At 46.1% G+C, this 18,237-nt stretch overlaps 1 protein-coding gene across 1 annotated transcript in view; it reads left to right on the forward strand.

The window, feature by feature from the left end:
* The first annotated feature begins 3,916 nt into the window (after nucleotides 1-3,916).
* Nucleotides 3,917-18,237, forward strand: part of OBI1 (ORC ubiquitin ligase 1) — a 36,760-nt gene continuing 22,439 nt past the window's right edge. Inside the window, exons 1-4 of the mRNA XM_040422004.1 lie at nucleotides 3,917-4,033; nucleotides 7,101-7,236; nucleotides 8,074-8,165; nucleotides 8,785-9,027. Coding sequence (XP_040277938.1) covers nucleotides 3,962-4,033; nucleotides 7,101-7,236; nucleotides 8,074-8,165; nucleotides 8,785-9,027 — 543 coding nt within the window. The 5' untranslated portion in view covers nucleotides 3,917-3,961. The remainder of the gene's footprint in view (nucleotides 4,034-7,100; nucleotides 7,237-8,073; nucleotides 8,166-8,784; nucleotides 9,028-18,237) is intronic.

Genomic DNA, 18,237 nt, shown 5'->3' on the forward strand with positions numbered 1-18,237 from the left:
CTGAGGATCTCATCTCGGTACCTAATGGCAGTCAGGCTACCTCTGGCGAGCACATGGAGGGCTGTGCGGCCCTCCAAAGAAATGCCACCCCACACCATTACTGACCTAATGCCAAACCGGTCATGCTGGAGGATGTTGCAGGCAGCAGAACGTTCTCCACGGCGTCTCCAGACTCTATCACATCTGCCCCATGTGCTCAGTGTGAACCTGCTTTCATCTGTGAAGAGCACAGGGCGCCAGTGGCGAATTTGCCAATCTTGGTGTTCTCTGGCAAATGCCAAACGTCCTGCACGGTGTTGGGCTGTAAGCACAACCCCCACCTGTGGACGTCGGGCCCTCATATCACCCTCATGGAGTCTGTTTCTGACCGTTTGAGCAGACACATGCACATTTGTGGCCTGCTGGAGGTCATTTTGCAGGGCTCTGGCAGTGCTCCTCCTGTTCCTCCTTGCACAAAGGCGGAAGTAGCGGTCCTGCTGCTGGGTTGTTGCCCTCCTACGGCCTCCTCCACGTCTCCTGATGTACTGGCCTGTCTCCTGGTAGCGCCTCCATTCTCTGGACACTACGCTGACAGACACAGCAAACCTTCTTGCCACAGCTCGCATTGATGTGCCATCCTGGATAAGCTGCACTACCTGAGCCACTCGTGTGGGTTGTAGACTCCGTCTCATGCTACCACTAGAGTGAAAGCACCGCCAGCATTCAAAAGTGACCAAAACATCAGCCAGGAAGCATAGGAACTGAGAAGTGGTCTGTGATCACTACCTGCAGAACCACTCCTTTATTGGGGGTGTCTTGCTAATTGCCTATAATTTCCACCTGTTGTCTATCCCATTTGCACAACAGCATGTGAAATTGATTGTCACTCAGTGTTGCTTCCTAAGTGGACAGTTTGATTTCACAGAAGTGTGATTGACTTGGAGTTACATTGTGTTGTTTAAGTGTTCCCTTTATTTTTTTGAGCAGTGTATTATTTTCCCTTATAGCATGGTTATAAAGGAAAATAATAGCATTCTTAATACAGAATGCTTACTAAAATGTGGCTTGAGGGGTTAAAAAATAAAAAAATTATTAACTCACCTCATCCTCTTATTCGCGCAGCCGGCATCGTCTTCTTTCTTCTTTTTTCAGGACCTGCAAAAGGACCTTTGATGACGGAATCACGCTCACCCATATTCAGCAGGACATGCGCTGACGTCACCATGCTAACCACGTTGTGAGCGCGATTACCTCATCAAAGGTCCTTTTGCAGGTCCTGAAAGAAGAAGCAAGAAGACGATGTCGGCTGCGCGATCAAGTGGATAAGGTGAGTTAATTTTTTTAATTTTTTAACCCCTCAATCCACATTTTAGTTAGCATTCTGTATGCTATTATTTTCCTTTATAACCATGTTATAAGGGAAAATAATACAAGGAATAAAGGGTCCGGGGTTGCTCATCCCTATCATCTCCTAGCAACCGTGCGTGAAAATCTCACCACATCCGCACATGCTTGCGATTTTCACGCAGCCCCATTCATTTCTATGGGGCCTGCGTTGCGTGAAAAACGCAGAATATAGAACATGCTGCGATTTTCACGCAACGCACAAGTGATGCGTGAAAATCACCACTCATCTGCACAGCCCCATTGAAGTGAATGGGTCCGGATTCAGTGCGGGTGCAATGCGTTCACCTCACGCATTGCACCCGCGCGGAATTCTCGCCCGTGTGAAAGGGGCCTTACTCACATAAAACAAGTAATATATATAATATAGCTTACAGTGAACTACTGTTAATACTTACAGTTCTGAAGACTCCAGCAGGCTCAGGATCAGTGCTCTGGGCAGCTGGGCTCAGAGCTGGGAGTGGGCACCGCTCTGCAGTTCAGGAAGGAGCCCGGAGCTCGGCTCACCTTACCGTTGCAGTGCATCGTGCGCGCGCGGCGTACGCAAAGGGCAGGGGAGGTCGGGAGGAGGAGCAAGTAAGTCTTTCACTATGCGAGCCATACCACTCGCATAGTGAAGGATAGGATCGGGACACGGAGCCGGCGGAACAGAGGCAAGATATTTTACAACGATGTCATTGAATTTGTGGGCAGTAGCCAGCAGGGCTCAAGAGGCAGCTGCCCCTTTTGCCCCGCGTTAAAGATGGCCCTGATGGGGGATTTGTGGGTGACACTGTTATTGGGGATCTGTGGATGACGTACCGTTATGGGGGCATCTGTGGATGACACAACGTTATGGGGGCATCTGTGGATGACACTGGTAAGGGGATCTGTGGATGATGCACAGTTATGGGGGCATCTGTGGATGACGCACTGTTATGGGGGCATCTGTGGATGACGCACTGTTATGGGGGCATCTGTGGATGACGCACTGTTATGGGGGCATCTGTGGATGACGCACTGTTATGGGGGCATCTGTGGATGACGCACTGTTATGGGTGCATCTGTGGATGACGCACTGTTATGGGGAAATCTGTGGATGGCGCACTGTTATGGGGGCATCTGTGGATGACACACTGTTATGGGGGCATCTGTGGATGATGCACTGTTATGGGGGCATCTGTGAATGACGCACTGTTATGGGGGCATCTGTGGATGACGCACTGTTATGGGGGCATCTGTGGATGACGCATATATAGCATCTTATATTATATATGTGGCATCCACAGATCCCCCCCAATAACAGTGTCCTGCAGCATCCTCTGACGTATAGATTGTTACATTGTATACTGCAGCCCGACCCACCCCCCAGCCCTCTGTTACACTGCTGCTCTCCCCTCCGTATGGCAGATTTGGGCTCTGCGTGTTCCCCTCGTCCACGTTGGCCGACCTACCTGCCCCCTCCCTCTCCCTCTCCTCCTCCTCTGCCTGGGATATCATATTTTGTGGGGCCTGTCCCTCCTGCTTCCTCAGCAGCCCCCCAGCATGCCCCTCAGCCTGGAGCTGGTCCACTCCCTCCCCCTGCAGCCCCCCAATGAGTTGCTCTGGGGTGGGGGTCTCTCTCTTTTGCCAAGGACAGTGGTCGGAGGCCCGGGATAAACATTGGGGGGCACTGCGGAGCCTCCAGGAGATGCGGGGATCAATGGCGAGTGTCTGCTGAGCTGCGAGAGTCTGCAGATGGGGGAGCCCTCCCGGTACTGCCTCTGTACTAGTACTCACTATCAAAGCTGCCCCTTTTGCCCGCGTTAAAGACGGCCCTGCCTGGAGGAGCTCTGGAGCATGTCACCTGGAAAGAGACTGTAAAGGTTACGGCGGCTGGCATAATGAGTGCTTCGGCAACGCAGCCGGGAATCAAAGACCAGCCAAAAAAAAGCCAGTCTTTGTAAATGAGCCCCAGTGCCTCTGAGACAACGTCTTGCCTGTTTGTAAGAGGCTGCAGCTGCCGGTCCACAGTAAGGCCTCATGCACACGACTGTAGTTTTTGTGTATTAGGGTCCATTCACATGTCCGTAGATACGGGTCCACATTCGTTCTGCAATTTTGCGGACCCGTTCATTTCAATGGGACTGCAAAAGATACGGACATCACACGTGTTCCGTTCCGCTTCCCCGCAAAAAAGGATAGAGCATGTCCTATTTGTGCGGATGAGAATACCCTTCCTATTGATGGAAGTCAGAAAAATGAGAAATTCACGCAGAAGATATCCGTATTTTGCAGATCCTTTGTTTGCAGAGCGAAACACGGACATGGCCCTCCGCCAGTCACTTCTTACCTATTAAATAAGTGGGGAATGTATATCCCAGTATGCATATATGATTAAGGTGTGACTGTTCCAGCAGCATAGCCGCACAGCCCCTCACACGAGGCTGCCCCCATCTACATGTGAATGAAGCCCGCCAAACACTCTCATCCCAGCGCCAGTCCCTGCAGCGCGTTCTGCAGCCTGCAGGAGTTTGGCCTCTGCCGCCACCTGTAGCTGCTTTGTGTACCAGGGAGGAATACGGAAGAAAGTGAGGACGGGCACGGAGGAGTCCTGAGCATGGCACACAATGTGCAGAACGTTACCCTGGCACTTACCCTCCCCATTACCTGCCACATCTGCCTAGGCAAGGTAAGAACCGCGATCGCTCTCAGCCCTGGCTCTTCCTGCTTTGTATTGTGCCCTGGTCGTCCTGTATACAGGTCCATGTTGTGGACGTGCATAGTGCATACAGATTGGTTGTGCACGGAAACATACGTGTTGTTGCCCCTGGCAACCATGTGCTTGTTTATGCTTTTTAAAAGAGTTGTCCAGTTTTATATAAAGTTGGTTGATTCAAGCACAGGTCCATGGGCAAGAGGAGTGGAGCAGTTACCCATGGCAACCAATCAAGTTCCATCTGCCCTTTTGAAAATGAAAGCAGCAATCTTACTGGTTGCTATGGGCAACAGCTCCACTTTACTCTTGCATTAGTTTGGAGCACTCTCCCCGCTGCCTCAGAGATAATGTATTTGGTTGCTGTGGTCATCAGTCAGAATTAAAGAGATTGGGGGACATCTCTCCAAACCGGTGTAAAGGAAAACTGGCTTAGTAGTCCATAGCAACCAATCAAATTCCACCATTCATTTTCCAAAGGAGTTCTGAAAAATGAAAGGTGTAATCTGATTGGTTGCTATGGACAACTGAGCCAGTTTTCCTTACACCAGTTTTGATAAACCTCCCCTGTTGTCTTCACCCGTGTGGGGGGCGGGGCGGATTGAGTTAATAGGGGCAGAATAGCTTTATAAAAAGCAATGCTCCCCTCACAGGTCCCCTGTCGGTGCCAGTTACTGACTGGTCAAAGTGGGAGCAGGGAATAGAGACTAGTGGGGGACCCGTGTCTCCTTACCAAGCGTCAGAATGGGTTTGACGATATTCCGACACACGGACATGTGACCTCTGCAGCCAGTCATTGGTTGTAGCAGGTCACCACCGCAGCGGTCACATTCCTCTGTGTCGGAATATCATCCCTGGACCAGGAAGCAGAGTGTGATGTGAGAGGTCAGGCAATCCGAGAGCGGAGTCCTGCTTTTTCTACGATTTTAAACTGCACCCTCAGCAACATCATTTTTTTTCTAACAGTGTACCCACTTAAAGTGGCCATTGTAAAAACCTTTCTGGCTTCCTGCATGACACAGCGCTACTTTCACCCCCGCGTTTGGTGCGGATCCGTCATGGATCTGCAAAAAACGCTACCGTTCAGATAATACAACCGCATGCATCCGTTCAGAACGGATCCGTTTGTATTATCTTTAACATAGCCAAGACGGATCCGTTTGTATTATGTCTTCTATAGCCATGTCGGATCCGTCTTGAACACCATTGAAAGTCAATGGAGGACGGATCCGTTTTCTATTGTGTCAGAGAAAACAGATCCGTCCCCATTGACTTACATTGTGTGCCAGGACGGATCCGTTGGGCTCAGTTTCGTCAAAGCAGCGTTTTGGTGTCCGCCTCCAGAGCGGAATGGAGACTGAAAGGAGGCAAACTGGTGTATTCTGAGCTGATCCTTATCCATTCAGAATGCATTAGGGCAAAACTGATCCGTTTTGGACCGCTTGTGAGAGCCTGAACGGATCTCACAAACGGAAAGCCAAAACGCCAGTGTGAAAGTAGCCTAAGATTTATCATCAGGGACCAAAGTAGTACAGAGGGTGTATTACAAAATGTGTATGCATCATCGGAGAACCCCTTTAATGTTACTTGTACACTTGTCCTCAAAGCAGCTTCACTCTTCTACTCGCACCATCAGTTTTCCATTCCATTACTAGTGTGTGTGGTGTCCTTTGTTGTGTAAGGCTACTTTCACACTAGCGCTTTTACTGGATCCGTCAGGGTTCAGCAAAAACGCTTCCGTTACTGATAATACAACCGCCTGCGTCCGTTATGAATGGATCCGGTTGTATTATTTTTAGCATAGCCAAGACGGATCCGTCATGAACTCCACTGAAAGTCAATGGGGGACGGATCCATTTTCTATTGTGTCAGAGAAAACTGATCCGTTCCAGGACGGAAAGAAAACCTCTGCTTGCTGCGGTTTGCTCTCCGGTATGGGAATGCAACCAAACGGAACGTTACATTTTGTCCCCATTGATAATGAATGGGGATAAAACGGAAGCGTTCTTCTCCGGTATTGAGATCCTCTGCCAGATCTCAATACCGGAAAATGTAAACGCAAGTGTGAAAGTGGCCTAAAGCAGCCTAACAAATGACCTCAATGAGTCTGTGTTCCTCATGTTGTGGCTAAGTGTAGGACCCGCTCTATCTGTTGCGGAGCTGCAGCAAGCGGTTGTGTGAATCCGGCCTAAAAGTACTGCCGGCCATCACAGGAGTGACAGGTGGCTGAAATCAGCCGGTGTGTCATTACACTGTGCTGCCATATGTTCACACGGCAAGAATCCGCCACTGATTCAGAAGCGGAAAGTGGGTATTTTCAGCTGCTCAAACAGTTTGCCCATTGACTTAAGTGTTCAAAACTCCATTTTGTGCAGACAGTGTAAATGGTTGAGGTCCTGTGTCTGCCTGTACCACGTGGCATGTTGTCCATGCCACCCTGCTCTACTTTTGGTTCATGTCTGCCATGATGGATCTCTTTTGCTCAGAGCCCTTGTGCATTTGTACTCCTTAGGGGCCTCATGCACACGAACGTTGTTGTGTTCCGTGTCCGTTGTTCCGTTTTCCGTGATTTTCTGCGGACCCATTGACTTTCAATGGGTCCGTAGAAAACTCGGCTAATGCACCGTTTGTCATCGTACACCGTGATCCGTGTTTCCAGTCCGTCAAAAAAAATGACCTGTCCTATTTTTTTCACGGACAACGGTTCGCGGACCCATTCAAGTCAATGGGACCGTGAAAAAACGCGGAGGCACACAAGATTGTCATCAGCGTCCGCGCGTCTGTTTTTTTCCTATCATTTGAATCGCAAACTTGACTTAGACTTTTTTTTACTTTCCTTCATGTCTGGTGATCCTCAAAAAAAAAAAGGAAGACAAACGGATCACGGAACAACGGAACCCCATTTTGCGGAACGGAACACAACAATGGTCGTGTGCATTAGGCCTTAGGCTGTACAAAGCTGTGAGGGTGTATTCTTCACGGGTCCTGTGCTAACATGCTTGCCTGTTTTCATTATGGCCTCCCTTTTTCTTTATGGCTACAGGTACGGCAGCCCGTCATTTGCGCCAACTATCACGTCTTCTGTTCGGTTTGCATTGATCTGTGGTTGAAGAACAACAGCCAGTGCCCGGCATGCAGAGTGCCTATAACCCGGGAGAATCCCTGCAGGAATATCATCGGTATGCCATCATGCATGTTTACACATTGGTGGTGGCCATAGACGCTGCTGAGTTATACACTGTACGGGGATATTAATGTAAAGTCAATCTGTCACATAATATGCTGTCCTAGTATACAGGCGGATACACTGTCAATGTGAAGGGCCAAGCGGAGCGCTCCCATCAGGAATACAGCAGAATACTGAGTGCCATTATCCTCACAGCACTTAGAGTCACATAGACCTCTCTATCTCTGCCCTGCTGAGTGGCAGAGATTGGTACAGATTATTTTTGACATGTTAGGGGCCATACACAACTTTTCATGACTGCACTACACTATAATTGTGTAGAAAATAAATTTGCGTTTTACTTATACGGTTTTTCCAGGATTTTAATATTGATGGCCTATCCTCAGGATATGCTATCAGTATGTGATTGCTGGGGCTTTGACACCCGGCATCCCTGCCAATCAGCTGTTTTGTTGTAGCTCTGGCGCCAGAACTACACAGCTCCGTCTGTTCTCTAGTGGACAGATTGGGTTACTGCAGTGCTGCTCCAACTGGCGCGAATGGGGGCAGTGCTGCAGTTACCAGCTTCGTCCACAGCGGACTGAGCTGTGTAGTCCCTGAAAGCTAACATCTGATTGCGCCAAGGTCATGTGACTGACGAACGCAATGTCACATGGCCTAGGCTAAGTTGCCAGAAGGCCTACTGTGTCTTCTCAAACAGCTGATGGGCAGGGGTCCCGGGAGTCGGACTCCCATCGATCAGATACTGATGATCTGTCCAGAGGATAGGTTGCCAGTATAAAAGTCTTGGAAAACCCCTTTAATCTCCCTGTGTATTTTCTGTTGTCAGGTGGGACAAGTGAAGATGAAGGCACGTTAACTCATTCAGGCCGAATGCACCTCCGGAAAACTAGACTTGAGCTTCTTCAGAAAGAATATGAGGTAGCAATATCTGTTTTGACACTTGAAGGGATGTTCTACTTTTCACATAGGTAGAATCTGACCAAGAAAGGGATTTGCTCGAATTTTAGTTTAGCAAAACCCGAGGTTTATCCTAAAGGGTAGCCCATCTATTGAAGGTGACGCCCTGTCTGATTTACCGTAGAAAACCTTACAAAATAAAAAGATATCAGCTCCTGCTTAAAGGGGGTATTCCAGGATTTTACTGGATATCCTCAGGATGGGCCATCACTATCTGATCAGCTGTTCTGTCGTAGCTCTGGCGCCAGAAGCTGGAACTACACCGCTCCGTCCACCGTGTAGTGGTTACTTCAGAGCTGCTCCCATTGAAGTGGACAAGAGCAGCGCGGCATTAACCTGTTCCGTCCACTACACAATGGAAGGAGCTGTAGTTCTGGCACCAGAGCTACTACAGAACATATGTGGTTATCCTTTTCTGATGATAGTCCATCACTTGTAGAATCCTGGAATGCCCATTTAGAGCAGCAGCTGATATCTTTTTCTTTTGATCGAGGTTGGAAGTGGTCAATTAGTAAAAAGTGCCATAGAAAGCCTCGTATCAGAATTATTGGTGTTTTCACACACATTTGATACATTTCAGGAAGAAATAGAATCACTATCAAAAGAGACAGAAGAGCTAAAAAGAGCAAATCTTGAATTAGAAGAGCGCCTCAGTGGAGCCTCCAATCCAGCTGCCGATTCCATATCCTGCAATTGTGGGAAGAAAGAAGCCGAGGGCGGAAGAGGCATTAGTGAGGGTCTGTTGGAAGAATGGAGCAGAAAGCTGGAAATGGTGAATACTGCCAACAAAAAAGTTGTAGAGGACATTGAAAAGTTGAAAGAGGTGAGTTTCAGATTTGTGTGTATGTGTAGTTCGAGTGATTTGTGAAATGTAACATTGAAATCACTTTGTAGATGGCTGCAGTATCCAGAATAAAAGCTACTAGGTGTATGGCATTCCTCGGGGTGGAAGGAAAGTAAATAGTGAAGAGGCTGCCTGATTGATGGGGTATCCCCTAGATAGGCCATTAATATTAGATTTGTGGAACCCCCACCAATCAGGTTTTTGAAGAGGTGCTTCGGCCTCTTCAAGCGACCAAAAAACGGCATATTAGCTATTTCAATATCACAGCGTTCACTGTATGGGATACATTTGTTTATGTTTCAATAGTTCATTCGTTTATTGCTTATTTATTTTTATTATGGGGAAAGAGGGGTGATTACAATATTTATATTTTTAAAACATTTCAAAAACATTTTTTTAAGCCCCTAGGTGCCTTGAATATGTGATCTTCAGATCGCTTCTCCCCTACACTGCAGTGAAGTATCATTGCAATGTATGGCAGATTTTCTATTTTGTAATGGAGCCCTGTCATCTGCAAACTTCCATAAGAATTACAGCTGTAATAGCTAAAGTTGAGCGAAGCCAGCTTCGAAGACGCTTTGTTCAACATTTCGGAATAATACTGTACGGAGATTCGTCTCCGTACAGTATTAGAATGTATGGGCTCTGATGAGCCAAAGTAAGTTATTCACAAAGTCGCACGGGGCTTTATTGAATAACTTTTTTTTTAATTATTATTATTTTTTTATTTTTTTTAAAATACAAAGGTATGATCATTTATTTCTGCATGTTATGCAAAATGCTTGCTCATATTTTCTTGACTTAAGCACATTCTTTTTTTTTTTATTAAATATATTTTTTTCTTTTTTAAAAAACACAGTGAAAAACAGTACATTATTGTAAGCAAGACAATCAACACAGGATAGCCATTATAAGCAACAATCAACTACCCTATAAAGAGAGGCAGGATCCTGCTTAAATTATAAATATCACTATAGATTCAAAATTAATATACAGAGAGTTCAACTATAACCTCCCCCCCCCCCCCCCCGATTGGCTGTCGTCAGAACAGCTCTATCAAATATACCCACAATTACAGTATTAATTATAGCTAAACAGTCATACGTGCCGCTCTCCGTTTCCTTTCCATATCCTCAAACATTCTAATTTGTTGAAGGTACAGGATCCATTCATTTAGCGAGGGCGGGGAGACAGAACCCCAGTGTTTAATTAGAATATCTTTTGCTAGGGATCGACCGATTATCGGTTTGGCCGATATTATCAGCTGATATTGAGGATTTTGAACGTTATCGGTATCGGCATCTATTTTGCCGATATACCGATAACGTATGGGGAACACAGAATGCGCTGCTCTCAGCGCTCTCTGTGTTCCCTCCGCAGCACAGGGGAGAAGGAAGCAGTGTCTCCCTCCCCCTGTGCTGCTGCTGCCGCTGCCGCCAATGAGAGGAGAGAACATAAGAGGAGGGGAGGGGCTCTGGCCACTGCGCCACCAATGAAGATAAGCCTTTCATTCATTCATATACAGGAGGCGGGAGCTGGCTGCAGAATCACATAGCCGGCTCCCGACCTCTATGAGCGATAGCTGCGATCCGCGGTAGTTAACTCCTCAGGTGCCGCGGATCGCAGCTACCGCTCATAGAGGTCGGGAGCCGGTTATGTGATTCTGCAGCCAGCTCCCGCCTCCTGTATATGAATAAATGAGAGACTTATCTTCATTGGTGGCGCAGTGCGCCCCCCAGTATTAATCATTGGTGGCGCAGTGCGCCCCCCACCCCCATCCCAATCCCGGCCAATAGTAAAAACATTGGTGGCGCAGTGCGCCCCCCCCCCACCCAGTATTACTCATTGGTGGCAGTGGCCACAGGATCCCCTCTCCCCTGCTCCTCCAATCGGAGCCCCAGCTGTGTAAGCCTGGGGCTCCGATCGGTTACCATGGCAGCCAGGACGCTATTGAAGCCCTGGCTGCCATGGTAAGCTCCATGCTGCTGTGTGCACAAAGCACAGAGCAGCAGGGACAGTGTGAGCTCCTATTCACCCTGATAGAGATCTATCAGGGGGAATAGGACAAGGGTTCTAGTCCCTAAGGGGGCTAAAAGTTAGTAAAAAAAAAAACACAAAAATATTAAGTATAAATGAAAAAGATTTATAAAAAAAAATAAAAAAATACACATTAACAATAAACAAAAAAATACACATTAACAATAAACATATTAATTTTCATCAGATTTGTGTAGGAATTTATTTTTTTCTCAAAAATGAAAATTCCCAGAATATCGGTATAAATTATCGGCTATCGGCCTGAAAGTTCAAAAATTATCGGTATCGGCCCTAAAAAATCAATATCGGTCGATCCCTAACTTTTGCCGCCATCAAACCCCTCATCCAGATCTGTCTGACCCGGACCGGGATTACCATTTCTGGAGCAAAGTATCCCAATATCACTGTCAACATCCCAGGATTATATATCATAGAGGACTCCTTTTGTAGGGTTACAAAGACCTGTTCCCAGTACTTTTTTAGTTTACTACAATTCCAAAGTATATGGCCGTAATCTGCATTCACATATCCACATTTAGGGCAGCAGCAATCTCGGCCTTTATTTTGGGGGAATTTCGCTTGCATTTTTGGCGTATAATACAATCGGTGCAAGATCTTAAAGAGGACCTTTCACTACTGTACAAACTAAAAACGAACTATATCAGTGGGCAGAGCGGCGCCCAGGGGTCCCCCTGCACTTACTAGTATGTCTGGGAGCCGCTCCGTTCGCCCGGTATAGGCTCCGGTGTCTGCGCTCCCTCTGACTGATTTTTTGTATGAGGCGTGTCCCTTGCTGCAGCGCTGGCCAATTGCAGCGCACAGCTCATAGCCAGGCTATAGCTGTGCGCTGCGATTGGCCAGCGCTGCAGCAAGGGACACGCCTCATACAAAAAATCAGTCAGAGGGAGCGCAGACACCGGAGCCTATACCAGGCGAACGGAGCGGCGCCCAGACATACTAGTAAGTGCAGGGGGACCCCTGGGTGCCTCTCTGCCCACTGATATACACTGCTCAAAAAAATAAAGGGAACACAAAAATAACACATCCTAGATCTGAATTAATTAAATATTCTTCTGAAATATTTTGTTCTTTACATAGTTGAATGTGCTGACAACAAAATCACACAAAAGAAAAAAATGGAAATCAAATTTTTTAACCCATGGAGGTCTGGATTTGGAGTCACCCTCAAAATTAAAGTGGAAAAACACACTACAGGCTGATCCAACTTTGATGTAATGTCCTTAAAACAAGTCAAAATGAGGCTCAGTAGTGTGTGTGGCCTCCACGTGCCTGTATGACGCCTGTGCATGCTCCTGATGAGGTGGCGGACGGTCTCCTGAGGGATCTCCTCCCAGACCTGGACTAAAGCATCTGCCAACTCCTGGACAGTCTGTGGTGCAATGTGACGTTGGTGGATAGAGCGAGACGTGATGTCCCAGATGTGCTCAATTGGATTCAGGTCTGGGGAACGGGCGGGCCAGTCTATAGCATCAATGCCTTCGTCTTGCAGGAACTGCTGACACACTCCAGCGACATGAGGTCTAGCATTGTCTTGCATCAGGAGGAACCCAGGGCCAACCGCACCAGCATATGGTCTCACAAGGGGTCTGAGGATCTCATCTCAGTACCTAATGGCAGTCAGGCTACCTCTGGCGAGCACATGGAGGGCTGTGCGGCCCTCCAAAGAAATGCCACCCCACACCATTACTGACCTAATGCCAAACCGGTCATGCTGGAGGATGTTGCAGGCAGCAGAACGTTCTCCACGGCGTCTCCAGACTCTGTCACGTCTGTCACGTGCTCAGTGTGAACCTGCTTTCATCTGTGAAGAGCACAGGGCGCCAGTGGCGAATTTGCCAATCTTGGTGTTTTCTGGCAAATGCCAAACGTCCTGCACAGTGTTGGGCTGTAAGCACAACCCCCACCTGTGGACGTCGGGCCCTCATATCACCCTCATGGAGTCTGTTTCTGACCGTTTGAGCAGACACATGCACATTTGTGGCCTGCTGGAGGTCATTTTGCAGGGCTCTGGCAGTGCTCCTCCTGTTCCTCCTTGCACAAAGGCGGAGGTAGCGGTCCTGCTGCTGGGTTGTTGCCCTCCTACGGCCTCCTCCACGTCTCCTGATGTACTGGCCTGTCTCCTGGTAGCGCCTCCATGCTCTGGACACTACGCTGACAGACACAGCAAACCTTCTTGCCACAGCTCGCATTGATGTGCCATCCTGGATAAGCTGCACTACCTGAGCCACTTGTGTGGGTTGTAGACTCCATCTCATGCTACCACTAGAGTGAAAGCACCGCCAGCATTCAAAAGTGACCAAAACATCAGCCAGGAAGCATAGGAACTGAGAAGTGGTCAGGTCACCGCCTGCAGAACCACTCCTTTATTGGGGGTGTCTTGCTAATTGCCAATAATTTCCACCTGTTGTCTATCCCATTTGCAAAACAGCATGTGAAATTGATTGTCACTTAGTGTTGCTTCCTAAGTGGACAGTTTGATTTCACAGAAGTGTGATTGACTTGGAGTTACATTGTGTTGTTTAAGTGTTCCCTTTATTTTTTTGAGCAGTGTAGTTAGTTTTTAGTTTGTACAGTAGTGAAAGGTCCTCTTTAAATTGAATTGATCTGTAAGCATTGGAAATTGTAGCCTTTCTTACATTTCTGTAAATGCTGGTCCACTGTAGGGGAGGGCAATGCAACTCTTGCTCCCACTTACTTGGGCTTTTAAAAAGTGTTACAGTTGCCAATGCCATTCGGAGTTTGCAGTATAATCTAGATATCTTAACCATCTCATCTTTCTGGGCATAACAATAATCAAAGAATAAATTCTCTCGCGGAAAAATGGAGCCTTTATTCCTAGAGGCCTCATATATGTGTTTTAAACGTGAATACATGAACAGATCTAATGATGAACTATCAGTGAAATTAAATTCCAAAAACGATTTAAAATGTCCCGAAGAAAAAAGGTGACACACATTAACAACCGATGAAATATAAAAAAATAATTTTAGCGTATATTGTCGTACTGTATATTATTATATCGTATCTGTTATTTTAACTACTATTTTAACTACTACAATAAACACTAGTAACCAAGTATCTTAGGTGTGCCCAGTCATCTTTTATATTTCATTCTTTTCAAGCAGCGGGGTGACGCTGCAAGACTGAGAGCACCCTTTTAGGTGTGTCAACCACCCTGTGCATCCAACTAATATATCATTATTGAATTACACATTAACAACCCCCTTCGTAACCAGTAAACAAAATCAGTGATTTTGAAGAATTCCACCAGACTCCTGTTCTCCCACAGAGGGGTGAAAGCAAAAGGACAGGAAACTTTTAGAATCTCCTTAAGCTTATTCCAAACCCTCTGTAGGGTCCAAGGGATCAGTGGGGACTTCCTCAATCCCATATACCCAGACTCCAAACATGTGAAGATATTCTCTATTGGTTTATCCATAACCTTAGTCAAATATCGTGCAAGTGAACTCTCTTTAAAGTTACAAAATCGCTGAATCTGTGCACATAAATAATATCCTTGAAAAAAAGGAAATGATAACCCGCCCTCTGACTCCGACAGCCATAAATATCTTTGTTTTATACGCACCCTCTTCCTTCCCCAAATTAGATCGTTAATAAGAGTCTCCAATCTATGGAAAAAGATATCATTGATCCAAACAGGGGAAGCACACATCGGGTACATCAGAATAGGCAAGATAATAATTTTTACCAATGCTATTCGATCTGTCAAGTGCATATTTTAGACTTAACTTTATTCAAAACCGAGGCCAAATTAAGCTCATAAAACCTATTTATGGGAACCCCAATCTTAACCCCCAAGTAGTCCAAAGTATCATTAGTAGCAAGAACGCGGACTCCACTCCCCTCATCTACGGCCTTACGGTTCAGCGGGAGGAGCGATGACTTAGTCCAGTTAATCAAATAACCCGATAATTTACCAAAATCCTCTATTGCTTCTATCACATAAAGAAGGATTTTCCATCCCTGATCCAGGAACAGAATCACATCATCAGTATAGAGGCTTATTTTATCGCTCACTCCCGCCACCCCGAAGCCGTCTATACGGTTATCTAAACGGATCTTACAGGCCAACGGTTCAATAAATAGGGCAAAAAGAAGAGGAGAAAGGGGGCATCCCTGTCTCATCCCTCGCCGCATCATAACAGGAGAAGAACGAATACCATTGATATTAATACATGCTAACGGCTGTTCATATAGCATTTGAGTCATTTCCATAAATATGTTCCCCAAACCAAATTGAGACATAGAAGCCCACAAAAAAGACCACTCCATCCTGTCAAACGCCTTTGCGGCATCTAAGGACAGGATGGAGTGGTCTATACTACCCCCAACAGAGAGATTCAGATACACCCTATAAAGACTCATCTGTATTTGCCATCCCGGAATAAAACCCGTCTGATTAGGGTGTACCAGAGAGGCTATGACCCTCTTCAAGCGATTAGCCAGAATTTTAGCAAAAATTTTGTAGTCCGTATTTAAAAGCGATATGGGTCTTTATGACCCCATATCGCATATATCTTTATCCTTTTTCAACACCAAGATGATCACTGCCTCTCTAAATGATGGAGGTAAAGAGCCAAATAAACAGGATTCATTCAAGACCCGCACAAGAATAGGAAGGAGCGATTTAGCGTGGTACCTATAAAGTTCAAACGGCAAGCCATCTGGACCAGGGGATGAATTATACTTTAGGGATGGGAGTAACGCTTGCAACTCCTCCAAAAGAATAGGGCGATCCAGCATCTCTCTGTCCTGTGAATCTAACTGGGGAAGCTCCAATTGTTTTAAATATTGGTCCATATCATTCCGACTAAACATAGAATCAGACTGATAAAGAGTAGAATAGTATTTCAGTAATTCCTCCCTAATCTCCTCTGAGGGCTTCACCCTATTACCTTTTAAGTTCCTAATCTCCCTTATACTAGTAGCCTCTCTCTGATTAGCCACTAATCGTGCAAGAAACTTGCCCGTTTTACCCGATTCACAGAAGCGATTTTGACCTTGGAAAAGAAGCTTATGTTGTGCTTTACTGTACAGATGTGTCTTAAGCTGTAGATTGGCCTCCTTTAACTGAGTTATATATTGCTCATTATGATGAGCAATTGATAAAGCCCGTAGGCTCCTAATTGCCTCTGTCAGCTGTTGTTCCCTTCGACTAAGTTCAAATCTATACCTATTGATTTTAGTAAAGTATAAGCCCCTTATATGGGCCTTCAATGCATCCCACACATAGTGTATATGTGTTGAGCCTACATTAAAGCCCCAGAGTTCCTGTATATCCAGATCACTTCGGCATTGCTCCCCTTTCACATCAAACCAATGCGAATTCAGTTTAAAAGTTCTACCCGAGACTGGAGTATCCGCCTCTCTGAACATAATCAGAACTGGGGAGTGATCTGAAATTCCATGAGGTTCATACTTCATTTTCACAATTTGATGACTCAAATCACGACTTGCAAAAGCCAGATCAATATGGGACATTGACCCATAGGACTGGCTGAAGCAGGAAAAGATTTTCTTATTGCCATAGAGGTGGCGCCAGATATCAACCAGCGCCAGCTCCTGGCAAATAATACTCAGAGGCGATCCAGTCCGACTTTGCCCAGAAGAGGTGGAGAAACGATCCAACTCAGGATCAAGAACTGAGTTGAAATCTCCAGCTACTAATAGTGCACATTGATTTTTGTGGCTATGTATTTAGCTAATAGAGAAAAGACAGTTGATTTGTATGGTGGAGGAATATAAATAAATAAATATTTATTGAATAACTTTGATAGTTGATTTTTAAAGTGGAACTTGAACTCTGCTTCGGTTCCGAGGTACCAGTCAGAACTGAAGCAGAGTTCAGTTTCAAGTTTTAAAGTGGTTTTCCATTTTAAAAATCAACTACCAAAGTTATTCAACGAAGTCACACGCGACTTCGTGAATAACTAACTTTGGCTCATCGGAGCTCATACATTCTAATACTCTACGGAGACGGATCTCCGTACAGTATTATTCCGAAGTTTGGAACAAAGCGACTTCGGGTTAAGCATCCGAAGCTCACTTCACTCAACTCTAGTAATAGCCTGGAATTCTTGAGGGAGATACATGCTATTAGAGAAAATGAATGGCTTAATCGATCTCCGTGCAGGGAAACCGTGCAGGCCCGGGAGCGCAGTGCTTCTGGGGAAAGCCGCCTCAGATGCCATAGTCACAATTGACTTTGGTGTCTGAGGGGTTACATGTCTGCGATCAGCGTTATTGCCAATCGCAGACATTAGCCTGGGTGTCTGCTATGTGAAACAGCAAGAACCCGGTGGCTATGGTGCCTGCCATCTTTAAAGAGACGACATGTGCCGTACATGGGGTTAAAGGAGTTCCCACATTCGGTAGATAGGGGATAAGTGTCTGATCGACAGGGGTCCTAATGCTGAAGCTCCAGTTAATCACAGGACCCTATGTTCCCCTGGTTAAATGGAGTGGCACTGGCATTTCATTTAGACAGGCGAAACGGCCCCCATTCCCATAATTGGATGCTTCCCCAGCAGTCGGATACCTATTCTCTATCTTATGGATTGAGGAGAGAAGTACTTGTAATGGGACAACCACTTTAAAGGGAACCTGTCACTGGGATTTTGTGTATAAAGCTGAGGACATGGGTTGCTAGATGGCCGCTAGCACATCTGCAATACCCAGTCCCCATAGCTCTGTGTGCTGTTATTGTGTAAAAAAAACGATTTGATACATATGCAAATTAACCTGAAATGAGTCCTGTCCCTGACTCATCTCACCTACAGGACTCATCTCAGGTTAATTTGCATATGTATCAAATCGTTTTTTTGATACAATAAAAGCACACAGAGCTATGGGGACTGGGTATTGCAGATGTGCTAGCGGCCATCTAGCAGCCCATGTCCTCAGCTCTATACAGAAAATCCCGGTGACAGGTTCCCTTTAAGTGTATGTAATATAGCATTTGATTTATTCATTTTTGTAGTGGGGTTTGGAATGTAAAAAAAAAAAAAATTCTTGTCCAGGAAAAACTGAAAGGCACCTGTTCAGATATACAGTCCTGATCAAAAGTTTAAGACCACTTGAAAAATGGCAAAAAATCATATTTAGTATGGC

Source organism: Bufo bufo, chromosome 3 (genome assembly GCF_905171765.1).
Source record: "Bufo bufo chromosome 3, aBufBuf1.1, whole genome shotgun sequence".
Classification (NCBI taxonomy): domain Eukaryota; kingdom Metazoa; phylum Chordata; class Amphibia; order Anura; family Bufonidae; genus Bufo; species Bufo bufo.